At 47.7% G+C, this 24,071-nt stretch overlaps 2 protein-coding genes across 3 annotated transcripts in view; one reads left to right on the top strand and one right to left on the bottom strand.

Annotated features, from left to right (window-relative positions):
- LOC115108364 (procollagen galactosyltransferase 2-like) overlaps nt 1–18,875 on the top strand; it is a 44,130-nt gene extending 25,255 nt beyond the window's left edge. For both annotated transcript variants that reach the window (XM_065009032.1, XM_029632594.2), the window contains exons 2-12: nt 155–265; nt 438–555; nt 761–895; nt 1,083–1,287; nt 2,628–2,747; nt 6,518–6,591; nt 11,907–12,013; nt 12,158–12,290; nt 12,409–12,536; nt 12,640–12,846; nt 17,781–18,875. In XM_065009032.1, the coding sequence (XP_064865104.1) occupies nt 192–265; nt 438–555; nt 761–895; nt 1,083–1,287; nt 2,628–2,747; nt 6,518–6,591; nt 11,907–12,013; nt 12,158–12,290; nt 12,409–12,536; nt 12,640–12,846; nt 17,781–18,060 (1,581 nt within the window). In that variant the 5' untranslated portion in view covers nt 155–191 and the 3' untranslated portion in view covers nt 18,061–18,875. The remainder of the gene's footprint in view (nt 1–154; nt 266–437; nt 556–760; nt 896–1,082; nt 1,288–2,627; nt 2,748–6,517; nt 6,592–11,906; nt 12,014–12,157; nt 12,291–12,408; nt 12,537–12,639; nt 12,847–17,780) is intronic.
- A 1,881-nt stretch (nt 18,876–20,756) lies between these two features.
- On the bottom strand, nt 20,757–23,718 carry LOC115108733 (putative C->U-editing enzyme APOBEC-4). Its single transcript, XM_065008507.1, has 2 exons — nt 23,385–23,718; nt 20,757–23,286 (listed from the first exon to the last, which is right to left on the bottom strand). Exons 1-2 carry the CDS (start codon nt 23,642–23,644, stop codon nt 22,518–22,520), a joined length of 1,029 nt encoding a protein of 342 aa, XP_064864579.1. The 5' UTR covers nt 23,645–23,718; the 3' UTR covers nt 20,757–22,517.
- Nucleotides 23,719–24,071: the final 353 nt, after the last annotated feature.

Genomic DNA, 24,071 nt, shown 5'->3' with positions numbered 1-24,071 from the left:
AATATAACAAAACTGTTTGACATAGAAATACCACATTTTCTGCAGTTTTTTTAAATAATGAAAAATATTAGGGCTACAGTGAGTTGGTACTGCATTACCTTGTTTGTGCATTACGTTGTGTTAATATAGTGTCCCATAATATGTTGTGTGTCAGGGCAGCGACAGACCACAGTGTGGACAACAGCACAGCCATGCTGAGGGAGTGGCTGAAGCAGGCTCAGGACCAGTACCACTATGTGGAGTGGAGACCTATGGAGGAGCCCAAGTAAGTCTACTTTACCCCCTCCCAGCCAACCTCCCCCTCAGACTCAGGGCATCTCACCACACCATCTAGTCTGGTTCACATTCTTACATTTTACACATCTTTGAAGTTCACTGCTCATCAGTGCATGGTGAATATGAGACACTGAAAGTAAAGCTCTTTGTCATGTCCTCAGGTCCTATACTGATGAGTGGGGGCCCAAGCACTGGCCTCCGTCCCGCTTCAACCATGTGATGAAACTGAGGCAGGCTGCTCTTAAGGCAGCACGGGAACGCTGGGCAGATTACATACTGGTGAGACTGAGTTCATAACATACCTATGAGATTACATGCGTTACATTTCAGTGTAACATTAGTTATCTGCATTATTGTATGTGAATGATGATACCTGCTTTCTGTCTCTGGTTTCATGAGACTGTATACCTGCAATACTAGATGTTTGTTAGATTACATTCTGTGTGTTTATGCGGTATCCTGCTCTGTCTCTCTCCGTATCTAGTTTGCAGACGGTGATAACCTGCTGACCAACCCAAAGATTCTCAACCTGCTCATGGCTGAGAACCTGACTCTGGTAGCTCCCATGCTAGAGTCACGCTCTCTCTACTCTAACTTCTGGTGTGGCATCACCCCACAGGTAAACAGCCTAATAGAGACCACATCATTACTCTCCTTGTCACCTCTTCACCGTGGCAATTAAAGTCATTCCAATTACCTACCATTTGGGACCTCATAGCACTCGGTACCCCTTAGCCCTTCACATTTTAAATTCTCTCTCTGTCTCCTTCTATCTTCATCTTTCTCCCTCTCCATCTCTCCCCCAGGGTTACTACAAACGTACCCCTGACTACCAGCCAATCAGGGAGTGGAAGCGTCTGGGTTGCTTCGCTGTACCCATGGTGCACTCTACCTTCCTGCTGGACCTGAGGCGTGGCGCCAGCAGGGAGCTGGCCTTCTACCCCCCTCACCCTGACTACAGCTGGGCCTTCGATGACATCATGGTGTTCTCCTTCTCTGCCCGGCAGGCAGGTCAGAGTTCAACACACACCCCCAACCCCAATCGCCCCCCATCCCTTCAACCCCGCCATGTGTGGTCACCATGAGCCTGTCCAGAAACAAAATCCTCGTCCATGTTATTGGATGTTGTAAAACACAGCCCTCACACTATAGCTACCCCTCCCACGTACCAGATGTGTAAGCTTACAGTCATATAGCCTGGTTCAGAAACAACCGCTAGTACTATGTCTTGTGCTAAAGGCATGTTTTACAAAATAACCGATCAGGTGTTTAAATGAGGGAAACAAGGCAGGCTGGGTAATTGATGTTGACTAGATGTGTGACTTAATTACTTGACTGAATGTGTGTAATTATACAATCATTTCGCTACACCCTCAAACACGTGTATGTGACCAATAACATTTGATTTGATTTAATTGTTGTGGCTAATGATCGGTAGAGTACCAGCAGAACTATTACACACATAACAGGAATGCACAAACACGTACTAAAAACACAGTAATGTCACACACTTACTCACATCTCACTGTCTCTCTCTCTCTCATACACACGCACACAACTCTCACACACATTGACACACACACGGCCATGTTCTTTAAGTGTTTCTTCCATTGGTTAGGGCATTAAACAATTCAATACAAACATTGACGTGCTCTAAGCATAGATAATAACCGAGACAATACTAACTGAATCCATCTGAAATGCTACAGGAATATGATGATGACCAGTGACCACAGAATGGTACTGATCATGAGTGATTGAACCTGTCAGACATCGAGTTCTTAGTTACCTTTCAGAAGAGGCCCTAATACCCACAAATGGTACATGTTATTGAATGAATATGTAGACATGGTATGTATAGACATGGTATGTATGTACACTAAAGTGCCTAAGTTACTTATACACAAAACCATAGGTGTCCAATAGGCCTGCGGAAGCCAAAGTAAACCCGAATTGAACTCGCCAAAACCATACAACTACTCCTGTCTATGCAAAAACAAATACCATCCTTCAAAACATTACAACAGAGAGCGTGATTCGGCCACAGAGGATCACCAGCCTCTCTCAAAAAATTGCTCCGGATTGCTTCAAATCACAAGGCCAAGACATTGTTATATATATTCCGTCAGTTGTATATCCTTGTGCTTACTGTATCTGCCTTTAAATACTGTGGTTATATGAGACATTGTGTATGCTTAGCTGTGCGAGTCTGTAGGCTGTCTACCAGCATGTACTTCACTGATACAATCATGGTAGTGTTTGTGTATAGCAGTGTTTTTTTCCAGATGTCCAGCTGTATGTGTGTATCAGTGTGTTGTTGATGAACTCTGTGTGACTGTGTTTGTTTCCAGATGTGCAGATGTACGTGTGTAACAGAGAGCACTATGGCTTCCTACCGGTTCCTCTGAAGGCCTCGCAGAATGTTGACGATGAGAAGGAGAGCTTCACACACACCATCGCTGAGGCCATGAGTAAGCACACACACCTATGACAAACACACACATACCTCTCTAAATAACACAGTCCCCTACAGATGGTCCACTAACACTGACCCAAGCCTTAAACCTGAACTTAACCCTAACCCTTAAGCAAAAACCTATCCTTAACCCTGATGCTTATCACCGGAATAGCAGTTAATAGTTTAAGCATCTATAGCCCATCACTACTTCTTTCTGTCTCAGGCCTGCTGCAGTGCTTTACTAACTCCAAAGATGATCTATTATATTGACAAGATAGTCAAGTGACTAATCTAACAATGGAAATACATGTCCTCAAAGATGGCAGGAAGAGGCGAGACCATTCTAGTCTATTAGAGAGCAGATACACTTGTAAACAGCCACAACTCCAATATGAAATTGTTTTTTCAAGTTGACAAAATGCCACTTGTGTCCATTTATATCAGGGCATTCGTTATAACGACACAGGGCGAGACCCTGATACAGACACAGGAGGCAGATGGTTTGAGTCTCTGATATTTATTGAGCAAGAAGGGGCAGGCAAGAGGCAGGTCGAGGACAGGCAAGAGTTCATAACCAGGTCAGAGTGCAAACGGTAAAGGGTGGCAGGCAGGCTTGAGGTCAGAGGCAGGCAGAATGGTCAGGCAGGCGAGCTCAGTGTCAGGGCAGGCAAGAGGTCAAAACCGGGAGGACTAGAAAAAACAGGTACTCGGAAAACACGCTGATTGACTTGACAAGGCAAGACGAACTGGCAACAGGTATAAATACACTGAGGGTAATAGGGAAGATGGTGACACATGGAGGGGGATGGAGACAATCACAAGGACAGGTGAACCCGATCAGGGTGTGACAGTACCCTCCCCCCCAGGGGCACCACCTGGCGTCCTACCTGGGTGCATATCTGGTTGACCAGGGTGACCTTAGCGGGAACCAGCACCCTCTCCTCCGGGCCATAGCCCTCCTAGTCAACCAGGTACTGGAAACCCCTGCCCCGTGGTCGAACACTCAGGAAGCTTCTCACCGTGTACGCCAGATGGCCATCGATGACCAGTTGTTGGCTCCAGGTAGTGGGGTTGGTTGAGACGAGGCACCGTAGTGTTGTTTCCAGGTCATGATTCGCTCGCTCCGACTGGCCGTTGGACTGGGGATAAAATCTGGAGGACAGGCTGGCCGACAATCCAATAAGGGTCCAGAACCGGGAACAGAACTGAAGACCCCGGTTGGAGACCATGTTCACTGGGAGTCCATAGATCTAGAAGATGTGCTGCACCATAAGCTGATGGTAGTTTGGGGAGAGGTGTTAGGATAATGGTGTTGCCATCAGACGGAGGAAGCCCAGTAGCAAAATCCAGAGAAAAATGGAACGAGGGGCAATAAGCAACGGGCAGTGGTTGAAGGAGGCCCAGCGGAGCTTTCTGCGGAGTCTTATTCTGGGCACATACCGTGCATGCAGTGACGAAACCATAGTGGGCCACTAGAAGCGTTGCCAGAGGAAGGCCAGGGTTTGACAGGAGCCAGGAGGACAGGTAAGCCTGGAGGAATGAGCCCATTCCAGGACCTGGTACCTTGCGGACCAGGGTCTCAATACCCCCAGACAACTGAAGCCGCAAGGCATGAGGTAGGGAGGATGGTCTCAGAGTCAGAGGGTGTGGCAGCGGAACTGTACAGGCGAGAGAGAGAGCATCTGGCTTCACATTCTTAGACCATTGGCGGTAGGAGATGGTGAAGTTGAACCTGGTGAATAACAGAGCCCAACAGGCCTGCCTAGAGTTAAGGCGCTTGTCTGTGCGGAGATATTCCAAATTCTTATGGTCGGTCCAAACCAAAAAGGTTTGTGCCTCCACTCCTCCAGCTCCTTGACCGCCAGAAGTTCGTGGTTACCTACATTGTAGTTTCTCTCAGCGGAGTTGAGACGATGGGATAGGAAAGCACAGGTATGGAGCTTTTGGTCCAGGGAAGATTGCTGGGACAGGATGGCCCCCACTCCAACATCAGAAGCATCGACCTCAACCACAAACTGACGGGACAGGTCCGGATGGATGGGGGATGGGGCAGTAGTGAACCAATGCTTAAGATTCACAAAAGCCCTGTCAACCGCTGGGGACCATGTGAACGGTACCTTGGGAGAAGTGAGTGTAGAGAGGGGAGCCGCCAGTGTGCCGTAGAGCCGGATGAAGTGGCGGTATAAATTAGCAAACCCCAGGAAACGTTGCAGTTGCACTCTGGACGTGGGTTGGGGCCAATACACCACCACTCTCACTTTTTCAGGATCCATCTGGGCATTTCCTTCAGCGATGACGTATCCCAGAAAGGAGATAGTAGAGCGGTGAAACTCGCACTTCTCAGCCTTCACAAACAACTGGTTCTCCAGGAGGCGCTGAAGGACTTGTCAGACGTGTTCTTGGGCAGACCGGAGAAAACAAGGATGTCAACGAGGTAGACAAACACAAAATGATTCAGCATGGCATGTCATGGATCACATTGTTGACCAGGGCCTGGAAAACAGTGAGCCCAAACGGCATGACCAGATACTCATAGTGTCCACTGGCCTTGTTGAAAGGCATCTTCAACTCGTCCCCCTCACGTATCCGGACGAGATGGTAGATATTCCAAAGGTCCAACTTGGAAAGATGGTATCCCCCTGGAGAGGTTCGAAAGCAGAGGAGAGGAGTGGCAGGGGGTAACGATTCTTAATCGTGATGTCATTGAGGCCCCGGTAGTTGATGCATGGACGTAGGGTCTTGTCCTTTTTCACAAAGAAAAATCCTGCGCTGGCAGGTGATGCAGAAGGACGAATGCTCCCAGCAGCCAGAGAGTCCTCAATGTACTCCTCCATGGCCTTGGTCTCGGGCTGGATAGGGAATATAGCCAAACTCGAGGCGGTGTGGTGTCCGGGAGGAGGTCAATGGCACAATCATGGGGACGATGTGAAGAGGTAGCACGAGCCTTGTTGAATACCTCCAGGAGATCATGGTACTCTGTGGGAACAGCAGAGAAATCCAAGACTTTACTTAAACCCCGAGGAGGATGTCTCGGGGGTGGCTGCGCCGCTTTAAAGCAGTGGGAGTGACAGAACGGGCTCCAATACAGGATTGAACCCATGATTCTGTCAATAACGGGATTGTGCTTTTGGAGCCAAGAAAATCCCAACACAACAGGGACGTGAGGGGATTCAATGAGGAGAAGCTCCTCGTGTTTTTTAATGGTGGCTCCCTGCAGGGAGACAGCGTGACGGAGCTGGTCTGCATCTGCTGGGTCAGTCATGGCCAGTTCGTACTATAACAACGCAAGGCGAGACCCAGATGCAGACACAGGAGGCAGGTGGTTCGAGTCTCTGATATTTATTGAGCAACAGGGGGCAGGTCGAGCACAGGCAGGCAGGGGCAGGCAGAATGGACAGGCAGGCGGGCTCAGTGTCAGGACAGGCAAGAGGTCAAACCGGGTGGACTAGGAAAAACAGGAACTTGGAAAACACGCTGGTAAGCTTGACAAGACGAACTGGCAACAGACAAACAGAACATTCATAACCAAACCATCACGAAACATCTATTCAATCAAATAAGCCCCAAGTAGGGAATTAGCAATTGCATTTTTTTGTTGAACAAATTTGTCACTAAATCCTCTCGCTTCGCCTCTTCCTCTCTGCTAACTATAGTTCTCTTTCCTTCCTCCCTCAGCATTTCTCTCTGCTCATGAGAATGGTAAATAAACCAGTTTGACCCTAGAGGACATACTCTCTCTGATCCCACTCTGCTGTATTAACTCTAACTCCTCTGTTTCTACAGTTGATCACAACATAGCACCCTCAGAGTACATGTACAATCCTGAGATGCCGCAGGACAAGATGGGCTTTGATGAGGTACAGTAAGACACTGGCCCTGACTGTTTAGAGCAGGGGTGGGCAATATACAGACCCGGCCCGCGAGACCATTCAATCTGGCCCGGGGGAGGTTTAAAACCTGTTTGGGATAGGGGGCAGCATTGGGAAGTTTGGATGAAAAGCTTGCCCAGAGTAAACTGCCTGTTACTCAGACCCAGAAGCTAGGATGTGCATGTAATTAGTAGATTTGGATAGAAAAGACTCTACTTCCCAAAACTGTTAAAATAAGGTCTATGAGTATAACAGAATTCATATGGCAGGTGAAAACCTGAGAAAAATCCAACCAGGAATTCTGAGGTTTGTAGTTTTCAGGTGAATGCCTATCCAGTGTCTGTGGAGTCAGATTGCACTTCCTACGGCTTCCAGTAGATGTCAACGGTCTTTAGAAGTTGTTTCAGGCTTCTATTGTGAAAGGGGAGAGAATAAGAGCACTCAGAGTAAGTGGCTTAGCTGAAAGCCATGAGTTGTTTATCGCGCGTGGCCGTTGGTTATCTTTCTTTTCTATTGTCAACGCTGTTGTCCGGTTGAAATAATATTTAATATTTATGATTAAAAGATCATAAGGATTGATTATAGACATCGTTTGACATGTTTCTACGAACTTTAATGGAACTTTTTTGACTTTTTGTATGGAAGTTATGCCCGCGCTTTGTGCATATGGATTACTGAACTAAACGTGCAAACAAAAATGAGGTTTTTGGACATAAAGATGAACTTTATCGAACAAAACAAACATTTATTGTGTAACATGGAGTCCTGGGAGTGCCACCAGATGAAGATCAAAGGTAAGTGATTCATTTTGTAAGTCGCTCTGGATAAGAGCGTCTGCTAAATGACTTAAATGTAATGTAAATGTAAATTTTAATGTTATTTCTGACTTTTGTCACCTCTCCTTGGCTGGAAAATGTCTGTATGGTTTTTGTGGCTAGGCGCTGTCCTAACATAATCACATGGTGTGCTTTCGCCGTAAAGCCTTTTGAAATCTGACACAGCGGCTGGATTAACAAGAAGTTTATCTTTTAATCCTATGTATAACACTTGTATCTTTCATCAATGTTTGAGTTTTTCTGTAATTTAATTTGGCTCTCTGCAATTTCACCAGATGTTTGTTTGAGACAATGCATTACTGAACATAAAGCGTCAATTTAAACTGAGGTTTTTGGACATAAAGATTAACTTTATCGAACAAAACAAACATTTATTGCGTAACATGGAGTCCTGGGAGTGCCACCAGATGAAGATCATCAAAGATTAGTGATTAATTTTAACTCAATTTCTGACTTTTATGATACTGGAAAATGTCTGTATGGTTTTTTGTGGCAAGGCACTGTCCTAACATAATCGCATGGTGTGCTTTCGCCATAAAGCCTTTTTGAAATCTGACACAGTGGCTGGATTTTACAAGAAGTTTAGCTTTAAAATGGTGTATAATACTTGTATGTTTGAGGAATTTTAATTATGAGATTTCTGTTGTTTGAATTTGGCGCCCTGCAATTTCACTGGCTGTAGGCCAGGTGTTCCGCTAGCGGAACTCCCTTCCCAGAAAGGTTAAGTATATATAGACACACATTTGTGGGGGAATTATTATTTGGGGTTAAAAAAGCTTCTTGCAGGGCCGGCTGATAACCCAGGATACACTGGAAGGGAGTCAGCCGGGTGGAGGAGTCGGGCCCACTCCCCCAGCCAGTCCTGGCAGAGACTCCTCAGGAACCTCCCCAGCTCCTGGTTCATCCTCTCCACCTGCCCGTTGGACTGAGGTCGGTACCCAGAAGTGAGGCTGACTGAACCCCAGTTACTCCATAAAAACCCTCCATACCCGTGACGGGAATTGTGGTCCACAGTCAGAGACGATGTCCTCTGGAAGGCCATAGTGCTGGAAGGCCATAGTGCCAGAAGACCTGCTGGAACATTGCCTCAGCACCTGGAGAGCTGTAGGGAGTCCAGAGCGTGGAATAAACTGGCATGATTTAGAAAATGTATCCACAACCACCAGAATGGTGGTGAAACCATCAGAGGGAAGATCGGTAACAAAGTCAATGGACAGATGAGACTAGGGAAGGAGTTCCCCTGCTGGAGTGTGGGACTTCGTTTGGAACATTAGTTGACGTAACAAACAACATCCTGCGCCATGGTGGGCCACCAATACATCTCGGAGAGAGATTGAATAGTACGGGGGACCCCAGGATGTCCAGCAACGACAGCTGTGTGTGCCCAGGTCAACAGCCGCTCCCTTATCCCCTGTGGGAATGTAGATGTGCCCAGGTCAACAGCCGCTCCCTTATCCCCTGTGGGAATGTAGATGTGCCCAGGTCAACAGCCGCTCCCTTATCCCCTGTGGGAATGTAGATGTGCCCAGGTCAACAGCCGCTCCCTTATCCCCTGTGGGAATGTAGATGTGCCCAGGTCAACAGCCGCTCCCTTATCCCCTGTGGGAATGTAGATGTGCCCAGGTCAACAGCCGCTCCCTTATCCCCTGTGGGAATGTAGATGTGCCCAGGTCAACAGCCGCTCCCTTATCCCCTGTGGGAATGTAGATGTGCCCAGGTCAACAGCCGCTCCCTTATCCCCTGTGGGAATGTAGATGTGCCCAGGTCAACAGCCGCTCCCTTATTCCCTGTGGGAATGTAGATGTGCCCAGGTCAACAGCCGCTCCCTTATTCCCTGTGGGAATGTAGATGTGTCCAGGTCAACAGCCGCTCCCTTATCCCCTGTGGGAATGTAGATGTGCCCAGGTCAACAGCCGCTCCCTTATCCCCTGTGGGAATGTAGATGTGCCCAGGTCAACAGCCGCTCCCTTATCCCCTGTGGGAATGTAGCTGTGCCCAGGTCAATAGCCGCTCCCTTATTCCCTGTGGGAATGTAGATGTGTCCAGGTCAACAGGTACTCCCTTATCCCCTGTGGGAATGTAGTGCTCAGGAGGATAGGTAGTGGCTGCTGGTTCCCTCTCCAGAGCCTGGCAAATGCCCGTATCTACTTCCCAGACCACAGGGGATACGATTCGAGAGAGATGGCAGGTCCTCCGCATTCGGGTGCCCAGTCCGTGATTTTCATTCTCGACCATGAGATGGTGGGGTTATGGCATTGGAGCCATGGGAGGCCGAGGATGATCTTGTGAACTGGAGCACTAATTGTTAGAAAGGAATGTTTTCCTGATGAGTGGACTCCACAGTGAGGGTGAGTGGTGTGGTGATGTGTGTAATGGTTCCGGGGCGGTAGGGTAGCCTAGTGGTTAGAGCGTTGGACTAGTAACCGAAAGGTTGCAAGTTCAAATCCCCGAGCTGACAAGGTACAAATCTGTCGTTCTGCCCCTGAACAGGCAGTTAACCCACTGTTCCTAGGCCGTCATTGAAAATAAGAATTTGTTCTTAACTGACTTGCCTAGTAAAATAAAGGTCAAATTATTATTATTTTAAAAAAAATCTGTTATCCAGGGCTTGAACAAGAAACAGATAGGAGAGTGGGTATGAGGTGATGTTGAGAGAGGAGGCAAGGGTCTGGTCAATAAAGTTCCCCACAGCACTGGAATCCACTAGCACTGTAGATTGACACAAGGGTCTGGCAGAAAATGATGCAGATGGGAATGCACACAGCTGCCCCAGGAGGTAGAAGATCACATGACTGTCTTTCTACTCTCGTGGATCCTGAGTTCGGTCATAACGGACACTGCTGAAGCTGCTGCCCTCCTTGACCACAATAGGGACAGAGCCCCAGCTGTTTCCATCTACGTCGTTCAGCCACAGGGAGGCCTGTGACCCCTACTTCCATGGGTTCAGAATCTGATACAGAGTGGTCACTGAGGGAGGGAGAGAACTGACGAGGGTACCGATGCTCCCAATGTAGGTTGTCCAGACAGATGGCCATCGCAATGAGTACGTCCAAGGAGAGGTTGTCGTCTTCACATGCCAGTTCCGTCTGGACCTCCTCGCGCAGTCCTCCTCTGAATAGCGTACAGAGCGCCGGCTCATTCCATCCGTTGGCTGCTGCTACAGTCCGGAAGGTGAGGGCGTACTCTGCAGCGGTCTGGTCATCCTGACATAGTTGGAATAGGCGCTCACTCCCCTCTCTACCCTCCGGTGGATGATCGAAGATGCCTCTGAACAGAGCCATGAACCCTTTATACGAATCCAGCTCCTCCTCTCCTCGACAGCTGTAGCTCACTCTAACGCCCACCCAGTCAGCAGAGAAATAACCGTGGCATCTTTGGACCTTTCAGTGGTTGGGGTTCCCATCTGTTGCGCAAAATAGAGGGAGCACTAGAATAGGGAGCCACGGCATTTAGATGGGGGTTCCGTCTATCTATCTGGGAGGGACAGAAGGGCATCGCTGACCTGGGCGGACTGTTACATGGACTGGTGGCAGAGTATCCTCCACTAATTGAAGGCAACGCCTCTCTGGTATGTTTGAGACATTGAAGACTGAAGCACATCTTCCATAGCCTTCCACAGTTGCACCAGCTGGTCGTGGTGTTGATGAAGTAGGTATCCCTGTTCATCAACCATTTGGGAGATGTCCTGATTTCCTGCTGCTTCCATTTGTTGAGGCAGTATTCTGTATCGTAGACGCTGGTACTCGGGAAGCAAGTGCAGGTGGTGAGTTTAATAATAAACGGAACATGGCACAATACAAGAAACAAGAGTAGCGTACAGACATGAAACACATAGGTTCATTCCCCAGGCAGTATTGACTAAGGGAGTGCCAGATAAAGGGGAAGTAATGAGTGAGGTAATGGAATCCAGGTGTGCCTCGTGATGAAGCGCAGGTATGCATAATGATTGATGCCAGGTGTGCATAATGATGGTTGCTAGGACCGGTGGTTAGTAAACCAGTGACGCTGAGCGCCGGAGGGGAGGAGTGGGTGTAGACGTGACACTAGGCCACTCTTGAACGTCTGTAACCAGATAGAAAGTATGTAGAAATGATAATGGAACTACAAGCTTTCAAATAACTGCCCCTTTTTCTGGCCCACAAATTGCTTTTGCAAAACAAATCGGTCCGAAAAAAATTCTCTGCATCCCTTCACTTAATTCTGAGATCCCAATGTGGCCCTCGAGCCTAATTTATTGCCCACTGCTGGTTTAGAGGAACTATTTATATTGATGTGACATTTATTTCTCACCCTCCTTTTCCTGCTCTTACTTCCTGTTCCTTCATCCATTACCCCCGTGTCTCTCCCCTTTTTTCCAACTCTACTTTCCTACTCTGATTTACTCCCCCTCTTCCTCCTGATTACTCCCCCTCTTCCTCCTGATTGCTCACTCCTTCTCTCCCCCTTCCTTCCCTCCTTTCCTTTCAGATATTCCTGATTAATCTGAAACGTCGTCTGGACAGGAGACAGAGGATGTTGAGCACCATGACCTCTCTGGGTCTGCAGGCCACCATCACTGACGCAGTGGACGGCAAGTAGGTCTCTCTCTCTCACACACACGCACACACACACACAGGACTGCATAGCTGCATGGGACACTATGGTTTAAATTAGTTCTCTGTTCATCGAACACAATCCCTCTCTTTCTCTCTCTCTCACTCTCCTTCTCTCTCTCTCAGGGCTCTGAACTCTTCTCAGCTGCAGGCATTGGGTATAGAGATGATTCCAGGTTATCAGGACCCGTACTCTGGCCGTGTTCTAACCAGAGGAGAGATAGGCTGCTTCCTCAGCCACCACTCCACCTGGGTACAGGTACGCTGAACTAACCATACTGTCCTTACGATAAATGGATGCAGATCCCCTATCCTCTCAGTGGTTGTGTCCTCTTGCGGATTTGTGACCTCAGACCTATTCTCTGTGCTGTTGTCAGATGGCGGAGCGTGGTCTTTCCAAGGTGCTAGTGCTGGAGGATGATGTGCGCTTTGAGCCCAGGTTTAAGAGGCGAATGATGACCATCATAGAGGAAGTAGAGAAGACCCAGCTGGACTGGGATCTCATGTAAGAAATAAGTCTACAAGTTGCATTGTTATGATGTGTAATTCTACATTTTGGGCTTATGTATAATTAATTCCATCTATCGTTCTCTCTCTCTCTCCTGCAGCTATGTTGGGCGTAAGCGTATGCAGGTGCACCAACCGGAGCGTTCAGTGGAAGGGGTTAATAACCTGGTGGAGGCTGACTACTCTTATTGGACGCTGGGCTATGCCCTGTCAGCGCAGGGTGCCAGGAAGCTGCTGGCTGCTCAGGCCTTCAGCAAGATGCTACCTGTCGATGAGTTCCTCCCTGTCATGTTCAACAAACACCCCAAGTAAGTGACTGGCTGACTGCACTGACACAGACGGAGACAGATAGGGGGTCAGACAGGGGGACGGACAGACAGGGAACGGACAGGAGAACCGACGGGGACAGACAGAGGGACAGGGAAGTGCTTAGAAAGACTGCTAGAGACAGAAAGACAAACAGACTCGTATTGAGATACCATCTGCATGAAGGACAGACTTATTTTAGCATCTACATTTATAACAGCATTTATATTGTATGCAGAGGAGTGCAGAAACAAACATGAAGAGGATGCAGACAGACTTACGTTTTGACAGTCAAAGTCAGACAGACAAACACAGAGACTAGAAACAGACTAGACGACCAATCAAAACAAAAATGAAGTGTGACGCACAGTAATGCATACATAGGCAAAAATACATGTGTCTATATAGCCTGCTGTTTTAGAGGTACACCAGCATGCCCCCGTCTTCCTCTTCTTTCTCCCTCATTCATTCTCTTCAACACCTTTCCCCACGCCATCTCTCTCTTGCCTCCTCCTTTTCTCTTCCTCTCTCTCGCTCTCTATTCATCTCTGTCTCCCCCTCTCTCTCTCCTGTATGGAGTGGGTCCCTTACCCTCGTAGGACACACAATGGTTCCCTATCTGTCTGCTTCCTCCTGGGGAAATCCTGCTCTACCCCTTTCTCCACCTCTTAGCCCCATCTCTGTCTCTGACACCCTGTCCTCTGCCTCTCCTTGCTCCCCTGCCCCTTTTCTCTCTCACCTCTCTCCTAACCCTCACCACCCTTCCCATTCCCCCTCTTTTTCCCTCAGTCTTCCTACCCCTCTTTGCATTTTCCCCTCTGTCCTCCCCTCTCTTCCCATCTCTCTTCCTCTCCCTCTCTCTTTTCCTCACTCCGGCTCTCGGAGGAATGTGGGTCCGGAATGGTTCTTCCTGCTACTGGTGAGAGGGACAGGATTCCCATTGATCCAGAGCTGAGCATGGGGGTGGGGAGAGATGGACAGGGAGAGACTGTGTGTGTGTGTGTGTGTGTGTGTGTGTGTATGTGTGTGAAATAAAATCCAATTCAATAAAATCTACTTTTATTTGTCACATGCTTCGTAAACAGGGCCCATCCCAACAATGTAGAGAAAAATATATAAAAAATAATAACACAACAAATAAATACACAATGAGTAATGAATGATAACCTTGTACACAAGGTACCAGTACCGAGTCGATGTGCAGTGGTATGAGGTAATTGAGGTAGCTATGTACTGTACATATACAGTGGGGCAAAAAAGTATTTAGTCAGCCACCAATTGTGCAAGTTCTCCCACGTAAAAAGATGAGAGAGGCCTGTAATTTTAATCATAGGTACACTTCAACTATGACAGACAAAATGAGAAAAAAAATCCAGAAAATCACATTGTAGGATTTTTTTATGAATTTATTTGCAAATTATGGTGGAAAATAAGTATTTGGTCACCTACAAAACACGAAAGATTTCTGGCTCTCACAGACCTGTAACTTCTTCTTTAAGAGGTTCCTCTGTCCTCCACTCGTTACCTGTATTAATGGCACGTGTTTGAACTTGTTATCAGTATAAAAGACACCTGTCCACAACCTCAAACAGTCACACCCCAAACTCCACTGTGGCCAAGACCAAAGAGCTGTCAAAGGACACAACAAACAAAATTGTAGACCTGCACCAGGCTGGGAAGACTGAATCTGCAATAGGTAAGCAGCTTGGTTTGAAGAAATCAACTGTGGGAGCAATTATTAGGAAATGGAAGACATACAAGACCACTGATAATCTCCCTTGATCTGGGGTTCCACGCAAGATCTCACCCCGTGGGGTCAAAATGATCACAAGAACGGTGAGCAAAAATCCCAGAACCACACGGGGGGACCTAGTGAATGACCTGCAGAGAGCTGAGACCAAAGAAACAAAGCCTACCATCAGTAACACACTACGCCGCCAGGGACTCAAATCCTGCAGTGCCAGACGTGTCCCCCTGCTTAAGCCAGTACATGTCCATGCCCGTCTGAAGTTTGCTAGAGAGCATTTGGATGATCCAGAAGAAGATTGGGAGAATGTCATATGGTCAGATGAAACCAAAATATAACTTTTGGTAAAAACTCAACTCGTCGTGTTTGGAGGACAAAGAATGCTGAGTTGCATCCAAAGAACACCATACCTACTGTGAAGCATGGGGGTGGAAACATCATGCTTTAGGGCTGTTTTTCTGCAAAGGGACCAGGACGACTGATCCGTGTAAAGGAAAGAATGAATGGGGCCATGTATCGTGAGATTGAGTGAAAACCTCCTTCCATCAGCAAGGGCATTGAAGATGAAACGTGGCTGGGTCTTTCAGCATGACAATGATCCCAAACACACCACCCGGGCATTGAAGGAGTGGCTTTGTAAGAAGCATTTCAAGGTCCTGGAGTGGCCTAGCCAATCTCCAGATCTCAACCCCATAGAAAATATTTGGAGGGAGTTGAAAGTCCGTGTTGCCCAGCAACAGCCCCAAAACATCACTGTTCTAGAGGAGATCTGCATGGAGGAATGGGCCAAAATACCAGCAACAGTGTGTGAAATCCTTGTGAAGACTTACAGAAAATGTTTGACCTCTGTCATTGCCAACAAAGGGTATAGAACAAAGTATTGAGATAAACTTTTGTTATTGACCAAATTCTTATTTTCCACCATAATTTGCAAATAAATTCATTAAAAATCCTACAATGGGATTTTCTGGATTTTCTTTTCTCATTTTGTCTGGTCATAGTTGAAGTGTACCTATGATGAAAATTACAGGCCTCTCTCATCTTTTTAAGTGGGAGAACTTGCACAATTGGTGGCTGATTAAATACTTTTTTGCCCCACTGTAGGTATGGGTAAAGTGAGGCAATAGGCAATAGGACAGATAATAAACAGTAGCATCAGTGTATGTGATGAATAAAAAGGGTCATCACATATGTCAATGCAGATTGTACGGGTAGCAATTTGGTTAACTTATGTCTTGGGGATAGAAGCTGTTCAGGGTCCTGTTGGTTCCAGACTTGGTGCAACGGTACCGCTTGCCGTGAGGTAGCAGAGAGAACAGTCTGTGTCTTGGGTGGCTGGAGTCTTTGACAATTGCGAGGGCCTTCCTCTGACACTGCCTGATATAGAGGTCCTGAATGGCAGGGAGTTAGGCCCCAGTGATGTACTGGACCATACGCACTACCCTCTGTAACGCCTTGCGGTCGGATGCCATTGCCATACCAAGTGGTGATGCAGCCAGTCAAGATGCTCTTAATGGTGCAGCTAATTAATCTCTCAGCACTACTGACCTCTCTATATGGTGTGTGTGTGTGTATCCGTCTGTGTGTCTGTGTATCCGTGTGTGTGCGTGTCTGAGTGTGAGTATGAATTACTATGTAAATACAGACCACAGTGTGTGTGTGTGTGTGTGTGTGTGTGTGTGTGTGTGTGAGAGAGAGCACAGGAGAGGGAAAGAGAAGGAGTGCTATGTAAACACACAGTCAGCAATGTGTGTAGTTGGTAAACGTAGGTTGTGTAATGTGGGAAATTTCAATATGTGAGTATCTGAGAGAGAGAGAGCGAGAAAGAGAGAGCTAAGTCTGGAGAGAGTGAATGAGCGTGAAAGTGGGTTAGGGATGCCCTGCAGTTTCTCCTCTCCTCTGCCTGCTCTGTGCTGACGCTGGGAGAATTCAACACTCAGACTAAGTCTCTCTCAGGGTTCACATCCCTGGGCAGAAATTCAGGCATTAGGTTACACTCTCTTTGAGTGCTGACACTAAAATGGCCACAGGGGGGGGCTGACCTCCACCAGCTGACCTCTGCTTGACAGGGCCTGACTGATTGAAGTGGACGTGTCACTCCTCTCCCCTCTCTGCACCCCTACCACTCTCTGACTCACTTAGATGTATTTAAAAAAAAAATGTTTTATGTACCTTTATTTAACCAGGTAGGCCAATTGAGAACAAGTTCTCATTTACAACTGTGGCACCCCCATAGAGACTGCCAGAGGTCTGAACAACAAGCCCTCCGATTTGACACACTGAACTCTATCTGAGAAGTAGTTGGTGAATCAGGCGAGGCAGTCATTTGAGAAACCAAGGCTGTTGAGTCTGCCAATAAGAATACGGTGATTGACAGAGTCAAAAGCCTTGGCCAGGTCGATGAAGACGGCTGCACAGTACTGTCTTTTATCAATGGCGGTTATGATATCGTTTAGGACCTTGAGCGTGGCTGAGGTGCACCCGTGACCAGCTCGGAAACCAGTTGCTGCGGGGAGTGCAGAGCTGGTGCAGAGCTGTTGGCCGGGTTTGGGGTAGCCAGCTGGAAAGCATGGCCAGCCGTAGAGAAATGCTTATTGAAATTCTCGATAATCGTGGATTTATCAGTGGTGACAGTGTTTCCTAGTCTCAGTGCAGTAGGCAGCTGGGAGGAGGTACTCTTATTCTCCATGGACTTTAGTGTCCCAAAACCTTTTGGAATTAGTGCTGCAGGATGCAAACTTCTGTTTGAAAAAGCTAGCCTTTGCTTTCCTGTATGATTGTGTGTATTGGTTCCTGACTTCCCTGAAAAGTTGCATATCACGGGGACTATTCGAAGCTAGTGCAGTATGCCACAGAGTGTTCTTGTGCTGGTCAAGGGCAGTCAGGTCTGGAGTGAACCAAGGGCTATGTCTGTTCTTAGTTCTATATTTTGATGATGACATGTTAAAGTGTTTTTTCAAGATACTGGAATAATCCGTCTATCACTCTGTGTCTCTGCCAGCTTCCATGATCAACTTTGACCAGGTGGTGCTGAATTACCACATATAAGCCTCTCCTTTCTGTACCCCTGTATCATTCTGCACGAAATGCACTTTGATGACAGATTACTATGTCTTCCTCCCTCCTTCTATGTGTGATACTCTCTGATGTGTCAATCAACCCTCCTGTCTTTCCCCTTCTCTCCATCAGTTCTGACTTCATGTCTCACTTTGAGCCTCGGGACCTGAAGGCCTTCTCTGTGGAGCCCCTCCTCCTGTACCCCACCCACTACACGGGCGAGCCGGGCTACGTGAGTGACACGGAGACCTCCACCATCTGGGACGACGAGGCCACCGCCACCGACTGGGACCGCCTGCACCAGCATGCCAGGAAGACAGAGCAGCAAGGCCGCATCCACACCGTGGCTCAGAACAGTGTGACGGGTGACTCACCTCCGCCTGCCGCCCGCTCCACACGTGATGAACTCTGAGAAGGAAGAGAGAGAGACTTGTAGACGTGCTTTTGCACGGACACACACATGGACATACACACGGACACACACAAGGACATACACATTCACACACTCATGTGCATGCACGCACGCATGCACTCTCTCTCTCTCTCTATTCACACACTCATGTGCATGCACGCACGCATGAACTCTCTCTCTCTCTCTCTCTATTCACACACTCATGTGCATGCACGCACGCATGCACTCTCTCTCTCTCACACACACACACACATACACACACACACACACACACACACACACACACACACACACACACACACACAACTGGATACACAGTCAACTACTCTGCTCAGTGCGTTTTCTCATTGGCTATCTGCTGTCTACTAGCATATTAGCAGGCTGAGATGTGAATCCCATTGGATGCCTGATGAGTGGTGGAGTGGTCTGTGCACTGAGAAAGTGGGCCCAGGACCTCAGATGTATTTATTCCCCTTGCGCTCTACAGTCTGACACACACACACACACACACCCACACCCCAAACACATACACACACACACACAGTCAGAGAGAGACCTTGAAGAGACTCAGAGAGAAGGACTGGGGGGACCTGAACACCCACACCATGCAGGGACGATGTGAGAGAGACAGAGACTGGACGACCTGAGACTGCAACATGTGGAAGACAGATATTGCTGTTTGCAGTACAGAGATAAAACTCACAAACCAATGTTTATTGTATTGTTAAAAAAAGGATGATTATTGTAATTTAAAAATATCATGTGATTTATGGGCAGCCCAGGGAATAAAGGAATCTTACAGCTGTCTGAAATGACGTGTGTGTGTGTGTGTGTGTGTGCGCTTGTGTGCATGCAGGCTGGTGTTTGTGTTTTTCCATGATCGCAAGTATACCCAGGAGTGCTGTCAGTTGCTATGATGTCATATCACTGTCACCACCAGACACACTCAACACATGTACATACACACTCATACACACATGCAAGAGCGCACACACACACTGTCACAATCATTTGCCATTTGATTCTTTGTAAGAAGCAGGTCAGGACAGAGATGATGGAGGACAGTGCTCCCCTGAGACAGTCAGCCTGTGAACCTGTAGATACTGTTGTAGCACTTAGCAGACTGGCCCTGTTACACACAGATCAGACTACACTCATCTGGCTTTACACTGAGCTGAGCTCAACCTGGCCTTTCATCTAACTGGAATGGTGGCGCTACAAATCTGTGTTTTCATTCACTCTGCAGTTTGTTTGTTTGATTCGACCATATCTCCTGCTATCATCTCTGTTATGGCTACAGGGTTTGAAACAACTCTGGTGTAAGGTTTTGGCCGTGTATTGCTGTTATTTCAATTGTATCACTAACCTAAACTACTGCACTGTTCCCACGACCTTGTCATGTCGACCTTACTGTCTGTAGCATAGACACAGCTTTGGTCGACGGCAACATTTCACTCAAGAACACGACTCATGTACAGTAAATCCCATTTAGCTGCTGGCCACAGTTTTTCGGGCCCCAGTCATAGTCAAAGCATGTGCACTGTATGCATGTACAGGTAGACACTCCGCTCAGTATTCAGTACACTGTGTTCTATCCCATGGTGTGCACCGTGGTCAGGTTAAAGGGAATTCCTCTCTGGGTTTTACTGTTCCCGTCCGTAGAATCAGTCATTGAGGCTCAGACCTGCATGGGGAACAGAGGAAGGGAGAGAGAGAAGAGGAGAAACTGTCCAGAACGGAGGATTTTACGAGACACATGAGTTCCATAAAGAGACAGGCAGGTTGGATATGCAGAAGTCTGCCTCTGAGCCCTGAATACCTCTACTGCTGGACAGGGGGATGATAAGGAGGAGGCCACAGTAACCTTCAGAACCACACCTCTAACCATACACGAACAGTAGCTAGCTATTATAAGAGCCCAGTGTGGTGTTTGTTTGCCTGAGTGATTTAACTAACTGCGATAATACCTGTGAACATGTTGATATTCTGTCTTGTCTGTGTTGACATAGTCCCTGAGTCTCAATCTCCTTCTGTTGAAATAGAAAGAGAGGCAATGTCGCCACCTGCTGGTCATGAGCAGGTGTTGCATTTGGAATTCAGAGGTGGAGGAGGAGCCCCATTTGACAGGTTAGAGTTAGGGTTGAGCCATGTTGACTGTTATCCGCCATGTCTCTCCACACTTTCCTCTTGTCCTATGTCCACACCCTGGCTCAACTCTAACCCTAACCCTGGTTTATAAGGCCAGAGGGGGTGTAGCATATGGCCAATATACAACGGCTAAGGGCTGTTCTTATGGATACTGTTAGCTGTGGTATATCGCCCATATACCACAAACCTCTGAGGTGCCTTATTGCTATTATTAACTGGTTACCAACATAATTAGAGCAGTAAAAACGTTTTTTGTTGTTGTCATACCCATGGTATACGGTCTGATAACCTACGTCTTTCAGCCAATCAGCATTCAAGGCTGGAAACACCCAGTTTATAATGTACTTTTGATCCTACATTTTATCTGGCTGTGAGTGATAATGCAAATTTCATTGATTAGAGTTATTACCTGAACGCAAAGGACAACCAGCCAGGGGATACCGATGGTACAGAAGGGGAATGTCTGACTAAATCAACAACGGCTTGGCTCATTTAGTAGGAGTCCTCTTTTCATTCAATCACCAATGACCATAGAGTACAAGGTTGAATTCTGTTTATTAAAATACTTTGGTTCACTCTCAAGCTGTAGTAATAAAGTGCTGTCAGGCAGCACACGTGAGGATACTCATCCCAAAGACACAGGAACACAGGCATGTATACATACACACACACATTTTATTTTTATTTTACTAAGCAAGTCAGTTAAGAACAAATTCATATTTTCAATGGCAGCCTAGGAACAATGGGTTAACTGCCTGTTCAGGGGCAGAACGACAGATTTATACCTTGTCAGCTTAGGGATTCGAACTTGCAACCTTTTGGTTACTAGTCCAATGCTCTAACGACTAGTCTACCCTGCCGCACCACACACGCACGCACGCACACACGCACAAACACACACACAAACACATACACACACGCACACACACACACACACACACACACACACATACACACACACACATACACACATACACATACACGCAGATAGACGGCCACAGAGGACGTAAGATAGAGAGGTGCAGAGCGGCACTGCAGCTGTTAGTGTGAGTCAGTAGTTCAGCACTGCAGCTGGAGAGGGAGCACGACGGGAGAGATAGTGTGTGATTGCTGTACTGTGTGTTAGTGTGTACGTATGTGAGTGTGAAAGCAAGAGATAAAGCTGGGGCCGAGTGGTTCTGATTTGCTGCTGCTGGACAGAGGCTGAGGCATCGTGGAGATGAATGTGTCAAACGACAGTAGACGACAGAACAGACACATGACGGAGTGCGAGAAAATGAAGAGAGCATATCTTTAAGAGATTCCCCTCCATCTTTCTCTCTCTCTTTCTGTCCTCCTCCTCTATGCAGCAGAGCAGACGATGCTAGTGTCTCTCTAATGGAGGGATTCTGCACACGCACTCAGGTAGGAAATACTGCTGACCTCACACACTGATTTATTACCTTTCTCTGTGCATCACTTCATTCCTATTTTGTTTAATATCCCCACCAAATGACTTCATAGTTTAGTTTGGAGTGGGCAGTGTATGGTTGTAATGAGATTGGTAGATTTGAAATATTAATGTGTTCAGCTTTATAAATAATATGTTTGTATGGGGAGTTGGAGAACTGGCCTGTCTGCTTTTCTACATACTTGAGCTGCATTTGTTTGTACATATATATGTGAGGGTGTGTGTGCAGTATGCGCACATGTACAGTACTTTAGGGGGGTGGCAGGGGGAGTGCAGAGAGCGATAAAGTACACCTAACATCAGTTTGCTCAGATGAAGTCTGCAATATTCATCAGTCCCAGTCTGTTCTGGCACATGCTTTCCCCTGTTCTCCTCGTTTCCCCCTTTCCACTTCTCTCTACTCTGTCACTTCCCTTCCTTTCTTTCTCTCTCTTTCTATTTGTTTCCCCTGTGCTGCATCCCACCCGCCCCTCTCTCTTTCTCTCTCTCTCTCTGTTTGTTTGTCCGGCAATAGGCTGCAGTGCTGAGCTAGGCTGGGTAGGGATGGGTCTGTGTAGTATTCTCCAGTGTGCTCCAGGACCCTGTGCCCCTCTGAGCATCAGACTCACGTACACATGCAGAGTCCTCCTACCTCTCACAATCCTGTCCTCTAGCCTCTAGCGCAGTGCCAAAACAGGGTGCATCTACATGGGTAGGCAGACCGGTATTCAGGCAAGTACACACTCACAGCAAACACAAACAGAGTATACGGAGCACACAATGCAAAACACAGCTGGCGTCAACTCCATTCATTATTGTTGGTTAAATATTATACACATGACAGTTTCATTTTTGAGAATTGTGTTGTGACTCCCCTGCACTATTTTCTTCTGGATCTTCCTCTTTTCGAGTCTCTGTGCTGGGACTGACTGACTGCTGTTGGCACTTCATTCTCTACCTCCCGCACTATCTCCACCAGACGCCCAGGCAGCCACAGAGAGAGCAGGGGGGAGAAGAACCCAGAGGAGGAGGGAGGAGATTGGGGTTGACCCCTCCAAGGTGGAGGCATCCTGACATGTCTGACCACATTGATAGGGTGAAGATAGGCTGGGAGGGGGGCATTAACTACCCTAGGTTGGGGTGTGGAGATGTGCATGGATGTGTTCAGGTGTGGGGGAGAGAGCAGGGTGAGCGCTTGGGGAGCGTGGGTTCTCTCCACAGGCTCTGTGTATGTCCTCAGTGGGAGGTCCAAAAAGGCAGGGCCTATGCCTGTAATAGCTGATATGTGAATTGCATTAACCCTGTCCGCCTCTACCCTCTCAGGCAGCAGGGGGAGCTGTAGGGCCGACGGTGGGACATCTCTAACAAAACACCTTAGCAGATGCCCCCAAGCAGCTCCAGAGATGGGGCTGAGGGTGAGTCGAGGCCAGAGGGCAGCCAGGCTGCGGAGGCCTGTTTGGTTGTCCAGACTGTGGGTCTGGCTGGGGGCTGTGTGGTAGAGCTGGGAGAAGAGCAGATCCAGGCGCACCCATGGATAGTGCAGCAAGAAGGAGATCAGGGTCTGGGAACACTCCTGGCACGGCGTGTAGTTACAGTACAGTATGATGTAGCTCACTTCCTCACACACTTCTAGTACTGAGGACAAGTAGCTGGGGAGGGACACACAAGAGCCTTGCAGTAAATGCATACAATATCGACATTGCTACACAGTTTGCATTGAGAGTATGAGTGACGAACTCTGACTCACCCCTGATGGTCAAACAGCAGGGGCTCAGGGTGTTGACCTTGTGCAAGACAGTTGCTAGCCTGGCCCCTCTGCACTAAGGTCCCACTGGGGCCCCATAGCTCATAGAACAGCCGCAGGGCCCTGCCCCCCGAGGGCCCCATGGGAAAGCCAAATGCTTCACAGAACTGGGAGTAGGACACGGCTGCCTCTGCCCCTGTCAGGATGTGTTGGGGACACTGAGGGCAGTCAGGAGAGCTGGACACTGCCTGATGGTCACTCATCACACTGACCTGCAGGGGGCAGTACACACAGACACAGTGAAAATATTCCAGGTAAACAAGTGTTGTACACGGGAACATCATGTTCACCACTTTATCAAAATATATGCACAACTAAATGTGTGGGAACAGCAGGGCATATCTATTGCAGTGTGTCTGTTGAGAGACAAATGTATTCTATGTAAATGGTCATTGTTATTCACCAAAGGAAAAAAATATTTTTCTTTAAGATGTATTGAGCTGCTGAGAGTCATATAGCTGATTATTATTATGTAAGATGTGATATTCTTGTGTAACGGGGTGAAATGAGTCAGTTATGCCAGAGGAGAGGAGAGACTGGGCTCTTGATGAGTAACAGCTTCACTGGAAGGAAAGTAGAGACGTCTCTACAGAGCAAACATGACCCCATTGGCCCCATGTGGGTATTTGG

The sequence above is a fragment of the Oncorhynchus nerka genome, linkage group LG24 (genome assembly GCF_034236695.1).
Source record: "Oncorhynchus nerka isolate Pitt River linkage group LG24, Oner_Uvic_2.0, whole genome shotgun sequence".
Taxonomy (NCBI): Eukaryota; Metazoa; Chordata; class Actinopteri; order Salmoniformes; family Salmonidae; genus Oncorhynchus; species Oncorhynchus nerka.
This window is presented reverse-complemented; position numbering and strand designations above follow the sequence as displayed.

Excerpts from the sequence above, each read along its gene's own strand:
- LOC115108733 (XM_065008507.1), bottom strand. The coding sequence starts at position 23,644 with ATGAGTGACCATCAGGCAGTGTCCAGCTCTCCTGACTGCCCTCAGTGT. Across the intron at positions 23,287-23,384 it reads CTGCTGTTTGACCATCAGGG|CTACTTGTCCTCAGTACTAG; the intron begins GTGAGTCAGAGT and ends GTCCCTCCCCAG.